The sequence below is a fragment of the Triticum urartu genome, chromosome 5 (genome assembly GCF_003073215.2).
Source record: "Triticum urartu cultivar G1812 chromosome 5, Tu2.1, whole genome shotgun sequence".
Lineage (NCBI taxonomy): Eukaryota > Viridiplantae > Streptophyta > Magnoliopsida > Poales > Poaceae > Triticum > Triticum urartu.
This window is the reverse complement of record NC_053026.1, coordinates 219,632,715-219,647,843: the sequence shown is the minus strand read 5'-3', so window position 1 is coordinate 219,647,843 and position 15,129 is coordinate 219,632,715. Positions and strand designations below refer to the sequence as shown.

The following is a 15,129-nucleotide window of genomic DNA, read 5'->3' as shown; positions in this document are numbered from 1 at the left end:
ACATGCAAGAATAGGAAAACCAAAAAAAGAAAAACAAGTCGTGGAGGTGGCACCGATGGTGAATGAGGTGGAACAGGTGACGGTGGTGGTGGTCGAGGAAGCACAAGTGCTAGAGGTGGTGGTCAAGCAGGCACAAGTGCTAGAGGTGGTGGTTGAGCAAGCACAAGTGCTAGAGGTGGTGGTCGAGCAAGCACAAGTGCTAGAGGTGGTGGTGGTCGAAGGGGAAGCACAAGTGCTAGAGGTGGTGGTGGTCGGAGAGGAAGCACAAATGCTAGAGGTGGTGGTGGTCGGAGAGGAAGCACAAGTGCTAGAGGTGGTGGTGGTCGGAGAGGAATGGTTGATAATGGATCGGCCTTCGGTTATTTGCTTAATCCAGATGGTTGACCTAATAATAATGGTATATTATTTGTTCTTAAAATTCCTAGCATTTATTGATCTACTGTATTTTGTATCTCTTTGTGTCTTGTGCTAACAATTGTTCTTTTTGTAGGCATGGCTTCATCCGGTTCCAGGACGAGGCCGGCGTGCGCGGACCAAGAGGACATGCCGAAGACGTGGATGGAGGCCACGCTGGACAAGGAGAAGGAGAAGGATGTGCCCACACCACCATGTTGGTGTGGTGATGTTTGCAAGCTGAAGGTGTCCACGGACCGCAAGAAGTCATGGACAGAAGGTAGAAGGTTTTTCGTGTGTCCCAACTATGCACATGATCGTCGAAGGCCAACTAACGCATATGACATACCACCGGTATGTTGGGTGTACATACAAAAAACCTCATCAAGTTTGAACTCATATTACTAACAAAAACATGACTTTTATGTAGTCGCCTCCTCCACTTTGCAAGTACTTCACTTGGATAGATCACGAGGTACCAAAAGATGTCCAAGAGGATCAACATCGAGATTACTTACGGAGGCAGCGCCTGTTCGAGGAGTCCTTTGCACGGGGATTGGAGCATGAGCGTCGTGAGAAGGAGAAGAACGAGCGCAAGAAGCGTGATCAAGAGAGGGCACGCAAAGAGAAGGAGGCTCGTCAAGAAGAGAGGGCAAGAAAACTTGCAAGGGCTCGCGATGCACGAGAGGAGGACGAGGCACGTGACAAGAAGGGAAAGTGGCCCCGTACTACTCAATAGACAAATGGAAAGGCACCGGCATCGATGATGGAATATCGAGACTTTGTTTAATGTATGAACTTGTCATTCGAGACCGTGTGTGGTCATGAACTACTTATGTCATTTGAGACATCATGTGTGAACTTGTTATTCGAGACCTATTTAAAATTATGTGCAAACTATGCTTTTTTCATAATCTGATCATCCAGAAAGCCAGACACCAGGCACCATGGCGTCTGGGTCCATATCCAGACCAGACGCCAAGGTCCCTGGCGTCTGGCTCGTTTTGGTCGCGCAGGAGACCAGACACCTGTCTGATCATCCAGAGAGCCAGAACGCCAGGAACCCTGGCGTCTGGGTCCATATCCAGACCAGACGCCAAGGTCCCTGGCGTCTGGCTTGTTTTGGTCGCGTAGGAGACCAGCCACTTGTCTGATCTATCGCCCGATCTAGAGAGCCAGACGCCAGGCACCCTGGCGTCTGGGTCCATATCCAGACCAGACGCCAAGGTCCCTGGCGTCTGGCTCATTTTGGTCGCGCAGGAGACCAGACACTTGTCTAATCTGTCTGATGCCCGATCCAGAGAGCCAGACGCCAGGAACCCTGGCGTCTGGGTGTCCAGACCCAGACGCCAAAGTCCCTGGCGTCTGGCTCCCTATCCAGAGAGCAAGTTTCGAGTGGATAAGATTCTTTGGGCCCACCTCTAGCCCTCTCATCCATTCATCTCCACCTCTACCCCTCTCATTCCTTTCATCTCCACTCACTCTCACCTCTAGCCCTCTCATCCAATCACTCTCATCCAGTACCCTAACCCCCCCTCAAATCTCTCACGAATCGGTCTGGTTTCACCGTTGGATCTTCAGTATTTCGAAACTAGAAGGTAAATCAACTCCACCCCCATCTTTTGGTTGTGTGTGTTGTAGATGGCTAAGGGTACTCAGTGGGTGCTTAGCCCTGTTGTTCATGTCCTAGGCTTGTCTCCATGTGTTGTGCAAGTTAGTGAAGTGGACCTCACTTTAGATTGGTTGAAGACTAAATTCATGTTGAAGCAAGGGTTGAAGGAAGAGGATTTTGTGTACTATGTCAGCAGTAAGCAGTCAGATGGCCCCGGCCAAAGAAAATTGGTTGACATAACTGATGATGACAAGATTCAAGAAATGCTGCAAGAATGGGGATGGAAAAGGGTTGTTGACTTGCATTGCTACAGGAAACCAAGTTATATGTGATGTTCATGTCGTTTCAATTATCGTGGACCATCGTGGTTATGAACTACTTATGTCATTCGAGACTTTGTATGTGATGAACTTCTCATTCGAGACTATTTGTGTAATTTGAGATTATGTGATAACTATGTTTGTCATTTGCTATTATGTGAACACTAATGTTTTTCATTTGCTATTATGTGAACACTGATGTTTGTCATTTGCTATTATGTCATACTATAGGTGTTTGATAGAACAAAATATCTATGTGAACACTAATGATTGTCATTCGATACTACAGGTGTTTGATAGAAAAAAAACTAGTACACCAGGGCCAGACGCCATGGACCTTGGCGTCTGGCTGCCCTGTTTCTACTGTCCCATGCCTCCAGTCGACCACCAGACGCCAGGGATCGTGGCGTCTGGTCCCCTGACTTCATACCAGACACCAGGGATCCTGGCGTCTGGGACCCTGTACATTATTTTGTACTTATTTCACACAAGAAGATAGCACATATATAATAATATGACAGGTTCATAAAACACAGAAGATAGCACATTTCACAGAACTTTCACCATGACAAATTCTTGCATACAAACGACAACAAGTTCACAGATTTTTCATCACGACAAATTCATGCATACATAAGACACCAAGTGCATACATAAGACACCAAATTCAAGACAACCTTAAAAGTTTTTACCACAACACCAAGTTCATGCGTACAAACGCCACCTAGTTCATACACTTCCAAACAAGAAGCTCACTTCCTCCTTCCTCTCTTCACAAGTGCTGCAAGTGTAGGCTCCTCCTCTTCGCTAGCCTCCTCCTCCTCTTCGTTGTATGCCTCCTCCTCCGCCTCAATGTTGGCCTTATATCTTTGCATTCCTGTTGGGATAAGCTGATGAGGATACTCCGGACTATGGAATTGTGTGTTCCATGTCTTCTTTCTACCTTTCTTGCCCGGTGTCTTAGCTATGGCTTTGCCTTTCCTAGAGCGAGCATTGCCTTGTGTCAGTTGTGTAACATGTGATGGTTGTGGAGCATCAACATCATACTCATGATCCTCTTGATGTGTTGCATCATACTCATGCTCCTCATCTTGTGTTGGCTCCTCTTGATGTGATGGCTCCTCTTCATGGACCTCCTCCTCCATGTCCTTGTCGTTCTGGATATAACACCGTCTATTAGCTCTGGCGCGGGTACCAAGTGCATACACGTCACTGGACTGAGCACCATGGCAAGAAAGCATTGCTGCCATCTTATGGAACCGCTTCTTGAACTTCTGCAACAACACAAAATATGCTATGATATGAGATACAAATAAATAATCCGCGAAAAGAAACTTTTATAATATATTGGTCACACCTCCATCATGCTCCTAAGAGTCCTCTCAGATAATACACCACCAGGTGGATGACTCAGTGCAACATTGGCATCGTTGACGCACAGAAGCAACGATCTGCCCTGCAATTCATGAACACACCAAACTTATGTATTTGAAAGAAGACAACATGATGCATGCAAGTTTGTTAGAATAGGTCAAACAGACTACCATTTCGTCATGCATCGGTGCATAGTCAACGTGAGCCCCTTTGGTGTCTCTCACAGCCGTGTTGAAGGTATGATAACCTTCTGCAGTCTCCGGGTCTTCAGACACCAACTCCGACCACTCCTCGTGAGTCCAACCAGGCTTTAGCTTTAACCGGTAACGATCCGCATACCACACTTGATACTTCTGATATGCTGACTGATTGTGAGGTCTATTCTCTGATTGCACTAACGTGTCTCTTTGATTCCAAATTTCTATCCACGCACGGTGTTTGTTTGCCCAATCCGATATATCCTGATTGTTCCTTCGATCGAACCTACAAATGATGCACGGGACAAAGCATTAGCAATCATAGACTTATTCAATGCTCTACTACATACTCAAGGCATGCTTGCTCACCGATGCAGAGATAGCATTTCCTCGTTGCTCTCCTCAATTGGAATACCTTGTGTTCTTCCAAATTGTCTCGCCACACGGTCGACAAAGTGCCATTCAATTGCGAAGAAGCATATCATTGGGCACCTTGCCCGCCAAAGATGGCTATCACGCGTGCACATCTCATTAAGATCATAGTCACGATCTTCCATATAAGGCAACCAATGTACCTGCAAAACAAAGAGATACATTGTTAGATACAAGTTTCATTCTTGACTAAATTTGGTCTCATCGAACTTCTCTATACCTGCTCAGCAGTCAAGGTGTCCAGCTCGTTCATATAGCACTTGTATCGCACATGCGAGCTTCCTGTGTACACTGTCACTTGTTCCCAATAGTAAGCAAGCGTAGGGCACCGATATGGATCATCATCATGCAACCCGTCTGGATTACCCCGTGGGTTTGCCATATTGGGGTCCTTGATATCGGGCCGTCCAACCGGGATCCGCTCCCACATCCACACGGATAGGCTCCAAACAAACCCAGCCAATGAGGATGTATCTCCCTTCCTGCGACACGCCAAGTCAAGCTGCAATCAAACAAACATGTTAGATATGGAGGAGCATGACAAATGCAAGTTAAATGGTTGCAAATATCTCTTACCTGACGATACAAATATGCTAGTGCGGCCGAACCCCAGCTATACTGGGTATCCCAGTTATTGAGTAGCTCCAGGAACATCCAGAGGGCCGAGTTCCCGGTTGCATCTGAGAAGACTACCTTGGTTAGCACATACCAAAGATAGGACCGCGCGTACTGCTGCACAACCACGTCATTAGCACCCTAAGGACACGGATTGATGTTTCCTCTAACCGCTTTTAGCCAAGAATGCCTCACTCTCGCGGTATCGGCCTTGCCTTCCTCAGGGGCATCGGGCTGAACACCAATTAAAATGCCAGTCCGTTCTCGCCAATTAACGGCACTGACACGACCGGTAACAGCTTGTCCGTTGATAGGAAGGCCGCTTATCATAGCCATGTCCTCAAGGGTCATCGTCATCTCCCCAAATGGAAGGTGGAACGAGTGAGTCTCCGGCCTCCAACGATCCACAAGTGCGGTCAGCGCCGCGTGGTTCACCGGCGGAGCGCGTCGCTTAAACTGCAACACGGATGGGAGAAGACCCAATCTCCGAATATAAAGCTCGTACCGCGGGTCGTAAGTAAAGTCATCAGCCGAATGTCCCCTCATGCGCATAGCAACTACAAGCTGCAAATAAAGTGATGTTTTAATCAATACAAGAACACAAATGAGAAACAACGAAAATTGATAAGTCTTGCTTCTTACATGTCCGTTCTCAATGGCACGAGCACGATGCTCCTTATCCCACTCATCGATTAATCCGTCATACCAAGATCCATCACCATCCGCCATCCTACAAAACAAATCACAAACATCTATGAATACATGAACAATATCAAACAATACAATTTTCTTCTCCAAGTTATGCCATATGAACACACCATTCTTCTCAAACATAACCACATCATTTTTTTTCTTCTTCATATGCACACATAATTCTTCTCAAACATACCAACATCATCTCAAGCAAATAAATTTGTCAAATAATATGGTGTCACATATGCAAATAAATATCATCTAGAGTACCAAATTTCACCATGTGTTTTGCAAATAAAGTATGCCAACAATAGGATTATCTACACATAGAGACATCATATTTAAATTCAACTGTATTGTTATACCACATACACACATCATCTATCAAACCAAATTATCAAACAAGTCTATTTTACATACAAAAATCATGTATCCATCACCCCTCTTAGTTCAAAAAAATTTGTCCTATGGGCAACATATGCACAAAACGGAATTGATTTTGCCTACATGTTCAACTACACATCATTTACTGCCTACCAAATCATCTATCAACTACAAACAATTTCCTAAAACAAAGAAACCATCTACTCATCTAACATCACCTAGTGTTGAATAATGCATCAAAAAGAAGAGGACTCAACCCAAATAAATTGGAGGGAATGGGGGAGAATACCTCAAGGATGCTTGGGGGCCTCAGATCCACAAATTTGGATGAAGGATGGAGTAGATCAAGGGGGGATTTGGTGTGAGGGAGAAGAGGGGCGAAGGAGAGAAGCCCTCTGTTCGTCTATTCGTGCGCCGCTAGGAGAGGAAAAGAGATGGGTGGTTGGGCTCGGCCCGCGGGGATTATCCACTTATCAGGGCCAGACGCCAGGGTCCCTGGCGTCTGGCCCCTTTGCCACGTCAGCAGGTCAACGGGCAGCGGGCAGTGCGGGCCAGGGGCCATATGCCAGGGTTCCTGGCGTCTGGTTCGCAACCCAGACGCCAGGGATGTTGGCGTCACCTAAAGAGGTCAAAATCAATATATATTTTTTGGATGTGTCTGGCTGGCGGCTGTTGGCTCGCTAGCGGTAGCGAGCGGCCGGCTAGAAAAGGAAAATTCTTGTCCCCCGTTCCCAGAAATGAAGGCCTCCTTCCGACTGCAAATTTCGTTGGCTCGATAGCGCTCGCGAGCGGCCGCCAGCCACTAGACCCTGTTTGTGGTGGGGAATGCTGGGCAGTCAGATTTCCTAATCACGATTTGTGGTGCGGTGCGTATTGGTCCTTGGTTTTCCATGCCCTTTCTTCCATGTCCGACCTGACACACGGGTGTGGTCCCCTTGCTGCCATAGCTTTTGATTCCTTTTTGCATGCGTGTGTTGGTTTTGACCTTCGCTGCAGCTCCACATGCTATTTGCTGCCATCATGTAATTATTTGTCTAAAATACTGATGTATTTAGACACATTTTAGTGTTAGGTGCATTTTTATTTAGACAAATACAAGACAACTAATTTGGTACAAGACACCACTAGTATTTAGAAAAATTAACACCATGGCTACTGTTTTGCGGCCCCTGTAGTGAAACCAACTTTTGCCTAGATGTGTGCAAATAGACACAAGGGAGTAGTTTTGCAGATAGCCCAAACTAGAAACATGGACTGGATGTTCCTGTTTGTGCAACTAATCACAGTTCCAACAATGCCAACTTTTTATGCAATGTGTGCAACCAAACAACCAAATACTAGAAAATATGGACTGGATGTACTGTTTGTGCAGAAAGAAGCACATATTTGCGCAACTAAAAAAACATGGATTCCAAAAGAAACCTTTTTATGCCATGTGTGCAAATAGAAGGCTATATTTGTGCCAACTAAAACATGGATCCAAAACCAACTTTTCCTTCTATGTGTGCAACCAAACAGCCAAGACTAGAAAAGAGATGTGCAAACTAACCATGGATCCAAAAGCCAGCTTTTGTTGTAAATGTGTGCAATCAACACACACAGACATGGATGTGTGCAGTCTGTGCAAAAAAAACATATTTGTGCAACTAAACATGAATCTAAAGCCAACTTTTGTTGTAAATGTGTGCTACTAAAACATGAATCCAGGCCTCCAAACAGCTTGTGGCAGAGGGGGGGGACTTTTGTAATGGGCTCAACTTATTGTTCAACTTCACCAACCTCCCAGGAGATGCCCTTATCCTACCAGCTTGTGACTGTCGTTCTGCATTATCTTCTTCATTACCCTCACCCCCCTGCACAATATCATGAAGGTGAAAAAAGGTGATTAGTTAACACTGCATAATTTTTTTGTTGTTCTTTAGAAATCTGGATTAAAAAAGTTGAGGATGCCAACACAGTATTTTGTTTACTGTGCAACTAGAAATGCTAAGGATGCCAACTAAATACATACGCTTGTGCAACTAGAAAAAGTCTTGAGTATGTCAACTAGTTAGAAAAGTATTGTGCAACTAGAATTGTCGAGGATGCCAATTAATTGGATACTACTGTGCAAGTATAAAGTCTGAGGGTGCCAAAGATACTCTTGGGCAACCCTCAAATTTTTTGGAGATGAGACTAAATTATATACTGTTGTGCAACTAGAATGGCTGAGGATGTCAACATTATCTGCTTCATTTCTCTCATTCCGTTGAAAATATCTTGGGGTTTGCAAAAAAAGGCAGAGGTGATTAGTTATCATTACATACAAATATTTGTTCTCTGGAAAACTAGATTAAAAAGTTGAGGATGGCAACTTGATATCCTGTTTGTTCTCCAACTAGAAATGCTGGTGATGACAACTAATGAGATATTCTTGTGTGACTAGATATGCTGATGATGCCAACTAATGAGATATTCTTGTGCAACTAGAGAGGCTGAGGATGTCAACTACTTGGATAATGTTGTCCAACTAGAATTGCAGAGGGTGCCAACTAAATAGATACTCTTATGCAACTAGAAAGCCTGAGGGTGCCAAGTCATTAGATACTGTTGGGCAATCCTCAACTTTTTTAAGATGAGACTAATCTGAGTCTTGTGCAACTAGAGAAGCCAAGGATGTCAACTAGTTGTATAATGTTGTCCAACTAGAATTACTGAGGTTGCCAACTAATTAGATACTATTGTGCAACTAGAAAGCCTGAGGATGCCAAGTCGTTACATACTCTTGGGACAATTCTAAAAAACTTGAAGATGGCAATGGTGAGCAACTGAGAAAGTTGAGCATGCCAATGCTTAATTAGTCCTTCTGCAACTATGTATGAAAATTAATACACTTGGCTGCCTGTATGTGGAGTAAAAAATATTCCTGATGGAATTTTATGTTACCTCAGCGGCTGCTGCAGAAGATGTGGCATCTACCCCTTTGGATACTGCCTTCATGCGCACCTTTCTTCTCTACAGTTTTACTAAGAGGAATCTTTCGCCACCCTAAAGTTGTGTAAGGAAAAAATTAACAAGCATAAGGGGTTGAGAAAAAATTAAACATGTATGTGTGCCATATAAAAAACCTAAAGAACAAAAGAAAAATGAAGGAAAATAAATTCCAAAGGACTGTTGTTCTCCACTCACATCGTCATCCTCTCCATCCCCGTCCTTATCATCGCCATGCGGCTGTCGCTTAGCAGCCCTTTTTGAGTGCCGCCGTGAGATCGGATTTGCAGAACCCTACAATGAACAAAAACATTGGGATGTTAAGAGGGTAAAAGAAAAGGGCATAATAAAAATGGTCAGAGGATAAAACCCAAAAAATTAAAGTGGTAATAGGGCAAAAAGAAAAAAAATGGGAACCTCTGTTTCATTGTCAGGCACATCTCCTTCTCCAGCCATTTTGGTCTCTGCAATAAAAAAATGCGAACAATGTATTAATCAAATTAACAGAAGTTGCACAGGGGAGAGAAAATGTGGTGGGTTGGCTACTTTTATATATGAAGTTGGCTAGTTTGAATTAAAAGAAAAGTTGCACATGATTTGCTGCCTAGTTGAACAAAAAATAAGTGCCACCAAAAACACAATACTCCATCGGAAGAAAAATTAAGTTGGTTATTTTTAACATAAGGTTGGTAAGTTCTATCTAACAAGTTGCACAAAGGGGGCTGCCCGGTTGCACAAAAATGGCTAAAAAAGGAAACAAATCTGCAAACTCCTACACTATTGCAGGCCAACTGAGCAGCCCGCCGAGCATATTGTGTGTGTGCGACTAAACATTATTGTGTGTGCAACTAGACTACATTGCAGGCCAACTGAGCATATGTGTGTGCAACTAGTCCTGTCAACTAAATATCAATGTGTGTACAACTAGATTACATTGCAGGCCAACTGAGCATATGTGTGTGCAACTAATCCTACCAACTAAACAACAAATGTGTGTGCAACTAAATTACATTTGCAGGCCAACTGAGCATATATGTGTGTGTGTGCAAAAACACCCCAGAGTGCATGAACAAGCTTTTATGCAATGTAGTCAACTTCCCTGCCATTTTTGTGCAACTACATAATCTAACTAGCCAACTACATAATGCTCTCCGTGCAGCTACCCAGATCTTTCAAGTAAATACATAGGGGAGTGGGTGCACCACCACCTAGTATCTCGTCGTGTAGTCCCAACGCAACACACATTGGGACTGAAGTAAGAAATCCATCCCTATGCCCCACCTACCCACCACAGCCATGGCGACCGGAACCTCACTGGAAACTGCAGCTGCAGACACGAAACACCAAATCTGGGGCCTAGGTCGTCCTTCGTGTAGGAGCTTGGAGGCGTGACGCCCGACCGGCAAGCTCGACTGCCAATGCATATTTTTACCACAACAACGTTTCAGCCTGTAAATCATGGACGCCCAAAAGCCCATGTTATCTAAAGTAGCTGAAAATGAGACAACCACAAGTACACCCAAAGAGGCTGAACGCTTGAGGAGTCATCTGTAGTCCAGAACACTGAACCTAGACCATGTGGTAAACCTGCACTTATAACAAACTGAGAAGACATCTGTAGTCCTCTCATGGTAATTGCTATGAGCATATCTACTCTCCTACAGTGATCCCAAAACCAAACTTCTACTTCTTCTTTGAACGGTCAATGTGTGTCACAAACTACAAGTTCAGAAGATAGTAATCCAAAAATATCAGCACATTCATTGCTGGGAGGAAACATTTTTATCGGAACAGTCATATACTACAACTCATATTTCTTCGGAGCTGCACATACCTCTGCCGACAGAAGAAAGTTGGCACATATGTTCAATCTCCCATCCAAGTATGCAGCAACAACACCTAGATGGCACTGTAATCGACCGTCGGCGTTGGGGACCTAGGGAAACAGGCCCCCTGACCGCGGCGTGCGTCGCTAGGAGGAGGTAGCAGGAGGGGAACGGCCGGGCGCGTGCTAGGCGCGTCGCGCGTCGCCAGGAGTAGGCAAGTGGAGGAGGCGGCCGGGGTGTACTTGGCGCTGGGAGGTGGCTGGAGAAGTGCGGCGGCCAAGCGCGTAGCCGAAAGGAGGACCGCGGCGGCCCTTTCCCGTCGGGGCTGCGGCGGCTGGGCGACCCCTGCTCCTGCTCATAGAAAGAGCAAGGAGGAGACGGCGGCACTGCTGGTCCGGCTTGCCGGCTGATCTGCTCTCCAGGCTCGTTCGGTCCGCCGCCTCGCCTCGACCTCCCTAGCCGCTGCCTCACCGGATCTGATCTAGACAAGGAAAAGAGGATAAGGAAAGGCTTTTTTCTCGGAGAGAAAGTAGTGAAGGGAGGATAGTGCGTGGGCTCTGAGCCTCCGACCAGATAACACCTGCGCTTGCGGGCCGATGGATTCGACGCTCGACCAAATAGTGCATGTGCATTTTTAAGATTTTAGGATTTTTTTTTGAAACGAGATTAAATAAGGATTTTGTTAGCCTTTTAGGTCAGAACGGTAATTTTGTCCGCTAACACACGACTCGCACCTAGTCTACTTTTGGGACGTTTGAGTGCAGCGCACCCGAACTGCCCACAGAGCTAACAAACTATCCAACCAACCCACCACTGACACGTATGCCCCAACGCGATCCGACCCCACAGTTCGGTCACCTCGTTCGAACTACCGGAGCTGCCTCGCACCACTCGGCCCCAGCTGCTCTGACTTCTCCCCCACCCCACTGACACTCTTTCACGTCGGCGACTCACCCCCCACCCTTCGAGTCACGCGGCACCTACTAATGGCCGCGGGATCTTGCCGCCCGCACCGCCGGAGATGAAGCCCCGCCCCCTCCCGCCGGTCCTTGTACTCGCCTTGCTTTCCCTCCTCTCCCTCTCCCTCCGCCGCCACCTCACCCCCCTACAGCTGCCGCTTCGTCCCGCCGCCGGGGACCCGCTCCTTCGTCGCCTCGCCGCGGTGGAAGGCGTGGGATCCGAGCAAGTCCTCGCCGACGCGGCTGCACTGCTCGTGAATGGCTCGATATCCACGTTCCCCAGCCTTGGCAACCGCCAGCGCCTCCTCTACCTCCGCCTCCCGTACGTCCGCTCCGCCCGCGGCCCGCCGAGGCCGAGGACCGTGTCCCGCCTCCGCATCCCCGCCGAGGCACTCCCCTCCGACGAATCCCTGCTCGCGTCCTTCCGCACGTCTCTCCACTCCTTCCTCCTCGCCCACCACCGCCGCCGCCGGGGCGGAACCGGTAATGTGGCCAGCGTCATGAGCGAGCTCGCCGGCGTCCTCGGGCGGCGCTTCCCGACCTGCGCGGTCGTAGGGAATAGTGGCGGGCTCCTCGGCTCCGGCCGCGGACCGCAGATCGACGCGCACGAGCTCGTCATCCGCCTCAACAACGCACGCGTGGCCGGCTTCGTCGCCGACGTCGGCGCCAAAACCTCGCTCTCCTTCGTCAACTCCAACATCCTCCACCTCTGCGCGTCCCGCAGTGCCGCCACCGCCGCAGGCTGCGGGTGCCACCCGTATGGCCCCACCGTGCCCATGGCCATGTACATCTGCCAGCCCGCGCACCTCCTGGACGCCCTCATCTGCAACGCAACCGCCACCCACGCCTCCCCATTCCCGCTCCTCGTCACCGACGCGCGCCTGGACACGCTCTCGGCGCGCATTGCCAAGTACTACTCGATCCGGCGATTCGTGTCGGACACGGGTGCTCCGGCGAGCAACTGGACCCGGAAGCACGACGAGAGGTACTTCCACTATTCGTCAGGTATGCAGGCGGTGGTGATGGCGCTGGGGGTATGCGAGGAACTGAGCCTATTCGGGTTCGGCAAGCCGGCAGGGGCCAAGCACCATTATCACACGAACCAGAAGAAGGAGCTGGACCTGCACGACTACCAGGCGGAGTACGATTTCTACGGCGACCTCCAGGCGCGGCCGGAGATGGTGCCGTTCCTTGACGAGGCCCAAGGCTTCACGGTGCCGCCGGTCAGGTTGTACTGGTGAGGCTGCCTTAACTGTGTGTATTACTGTGTTGTTGTAAAATTGATACTACTACACTTGATTCACAAAATGTCAATTTAGCCGACAGAGAATTGTAAATTAGGGGCAATGGAAATGAAAGTCTCACTGAAATTTGTAAGCAGAAATGTAGGCCAGTTTGACGACCAGATGGTTATGATGGAATCCGCAAGTTCTTGTTTGTACTATTATGTTTTGGACTGTTGCTGCACCTGTCAGTTGTCAAAATGGTTAGCACTAGCTGACAATAACCGAAGTTGTTTACACTCTGCTTTAAACAGGAAAGTAACGTAGACTATTCAGTTTGGTAGCCTACCATGTTTTGTTTGGAACAAAATACAGTGCTGATTTCATTAAGTGAGGAGAGTGAGTAGCCTACTTTGTTTCGTTTCTGTTGCAGCTATATTTTTTCAGCTATAAACACAAAATGTTGATTTCTCATTACAAGATTGGCCAGCAAAATATCTGGTAAGTCCAATGTGGTGCAAATTCTTGTAGTAGATTGCTTCAGTCATTATGTATTTTTTTTGTCTGACAGATTGCCTTACTCTTTTCTTTTTATGAACACAATTAGCATCAGTTAGAATTAGAGTTTTCTGTATAACTTCCATTTTGGCAGGAACAAAAATTGAAGTACTGTATTACTGCTGCGCTCTTATTCGGCATCCATGACTCGCTTCATTTGGATCCCAGGGCAGATGTTATCTCTGTTGTATGAGCTATGCTGCTTTGAGGTTGTTGTTTATCAAAGTACTAGCTGTTTGTGCTCTTTACATTCGTCACTTTTCTGGAGTAGTCTTTCTCATCGGTTAATTAGATAAATGACATGACATTACAATTATGCCGCCTCCAACTTAGAGAAATGCTACTACAACTTTTCTCTTTGAAAAAATGCCACTCGAATTTGCATCACACCTATAGATGCAGATATTGCTTTTGGCTCTAGGGAATATATGCTCCTCCGCGTCAAAAATGTATTTTGCCAAGGTCAATTTGTTTATTTATAAAAATAGATGTGTTCATTGTCACACCCAAATGCTACCTGCAAAATTTTAGGGGGAAAGCTTAAGCATGTGGATGTGTGCAACATAAAAAAAAACAAGTCGAACGACAAATGTTGGTACACTTAATTTTGTTTTTTCATCGACGAAGTACTGCTATCCCGTTTTCCATGAAATTTGGCAAGCACACTGGTACACTAACACGAACATTTACAAAAAAAAACTGATTTTTAAAAATTTATTTCCTATTAGTTTTTAATAACCATTCACCAATGAGCAACCGCTCCCTAGAGCCAAAACTCCGCGTCCCCTATAGATGCCATTATGTAAAATTTTAGACCATAATACTCGTATCATCTTCCTTGATATTTTTCCTCCATCCTATGAATCCTAATCTCCTCAAGTTTTCCGTGTGAGAATGTTTCCAAATCCTAGCCAGGGTGTGTCGTTTTGTTATGGAAATTCACTTTGACACATGGGAGCATATGCTCCTGCCATCGAAAAATATATTTTAAAATGTAAAAAAAATTCCGAACACAAATTTGACGCGCACATCTCAACATGGTATGTGTGCACGTCAAGTTTCATGAAAACCTGACATTATATATGCCTTGTGTAAAAAGACAAAAAAATGTCTCATGAAAAGCCTTTCTTATGACTTGAAGAAAAGAGGACCCCTTGGCTAAGGTTTCTTGTGCCTCCCGCCGGTGCCGCCGCCGGTCTACCTCGTCTTCTATGGTCTTACGGCCATGGAGACATGGTGGATCCTGGCCTTTGCCGGCGGGAGGGCTTCGTTTTTTCATACTCTTTTGAGTTTTGTTAGGGTTTGTGTCCATCTCAGAGAGGCGAGGCAGTGGCGACTCTCTGCTAATGGAATAAGGTTCTCCCCGCCTTGTCCCTATTCTGATGGTGTTTTTAGTATCATTGGAGGGCGTGTGGAGGTTTGTCTCCGGCGGATCTCACGGGATTCGGTCGGCGTTTGTCTTCGGTGGATCCATGTGAATCTTGTCTTCGTTCGTCTGTGTTCGTGTGTCTACATATTGCATCCTTCTGATCTATGCTTCTCTTCATTGGCGGTGGATGCTGTTCTGGTGCAC

At 46.6% G+C, this 15,129-nt stretch overlaps 1 protein-coding gene and 1 long non-coding RNA gene across 2 annotated transcripts; one reads left to right on the top strand and one right to left on the bottom strand.

Moving 5' to 3' along the window:
* Nucleotides 1–9,032: 9,032 nt before the first annotated feature.
* LOC125555831 lies at nucleotides 9,033–11,074 on the bottom strand. Its single transcript, XR_007304891.1, has 4 exons — nucleotides 10,825–11,074; nucleotides 9,408–9,452; nucleotides 9,189–9,284; nucleotides 9,033–9,047 (listed from the first exon to the last, which is right to left on the bottom strand). It is a non-coding gene; the product is annotated as an uncharacterized LOC125555831 (long non-coding RNA).
* A 628-nt stretch (nucleotides 11,075–11,702) lies between these two features.
* LOC125555830 (sialyltransferase-like protein 2) lies at nucleotides 11,703–13,242 on the top strand. The gene has a single exon (XM_048718663.1). It carries the CDS (start codon nucleotides 11,838–11,840, stop codon nucleotides 13,014–13,016), a length of 1,179 nt encoding a protein of 392 aa, XP_048574620.1. The 5' UTR covers nucleotides 11,703–11,837; the 3' UTR covers nucleotides 13,017–13,242.
* Nucleotides 13,243–15,129: the final 1,887 nt, after the last annotated feature.

Excerpts from the sequence above, each read along its gene's own strand:
- LOC125555830 (XM_048718663.1), top strand. The coding sequence starts at position 11,838 with ATGAAGCCCCGCCCCCTCCCGCCGGTCCTTGTACTCGCCTTGCTTTCC.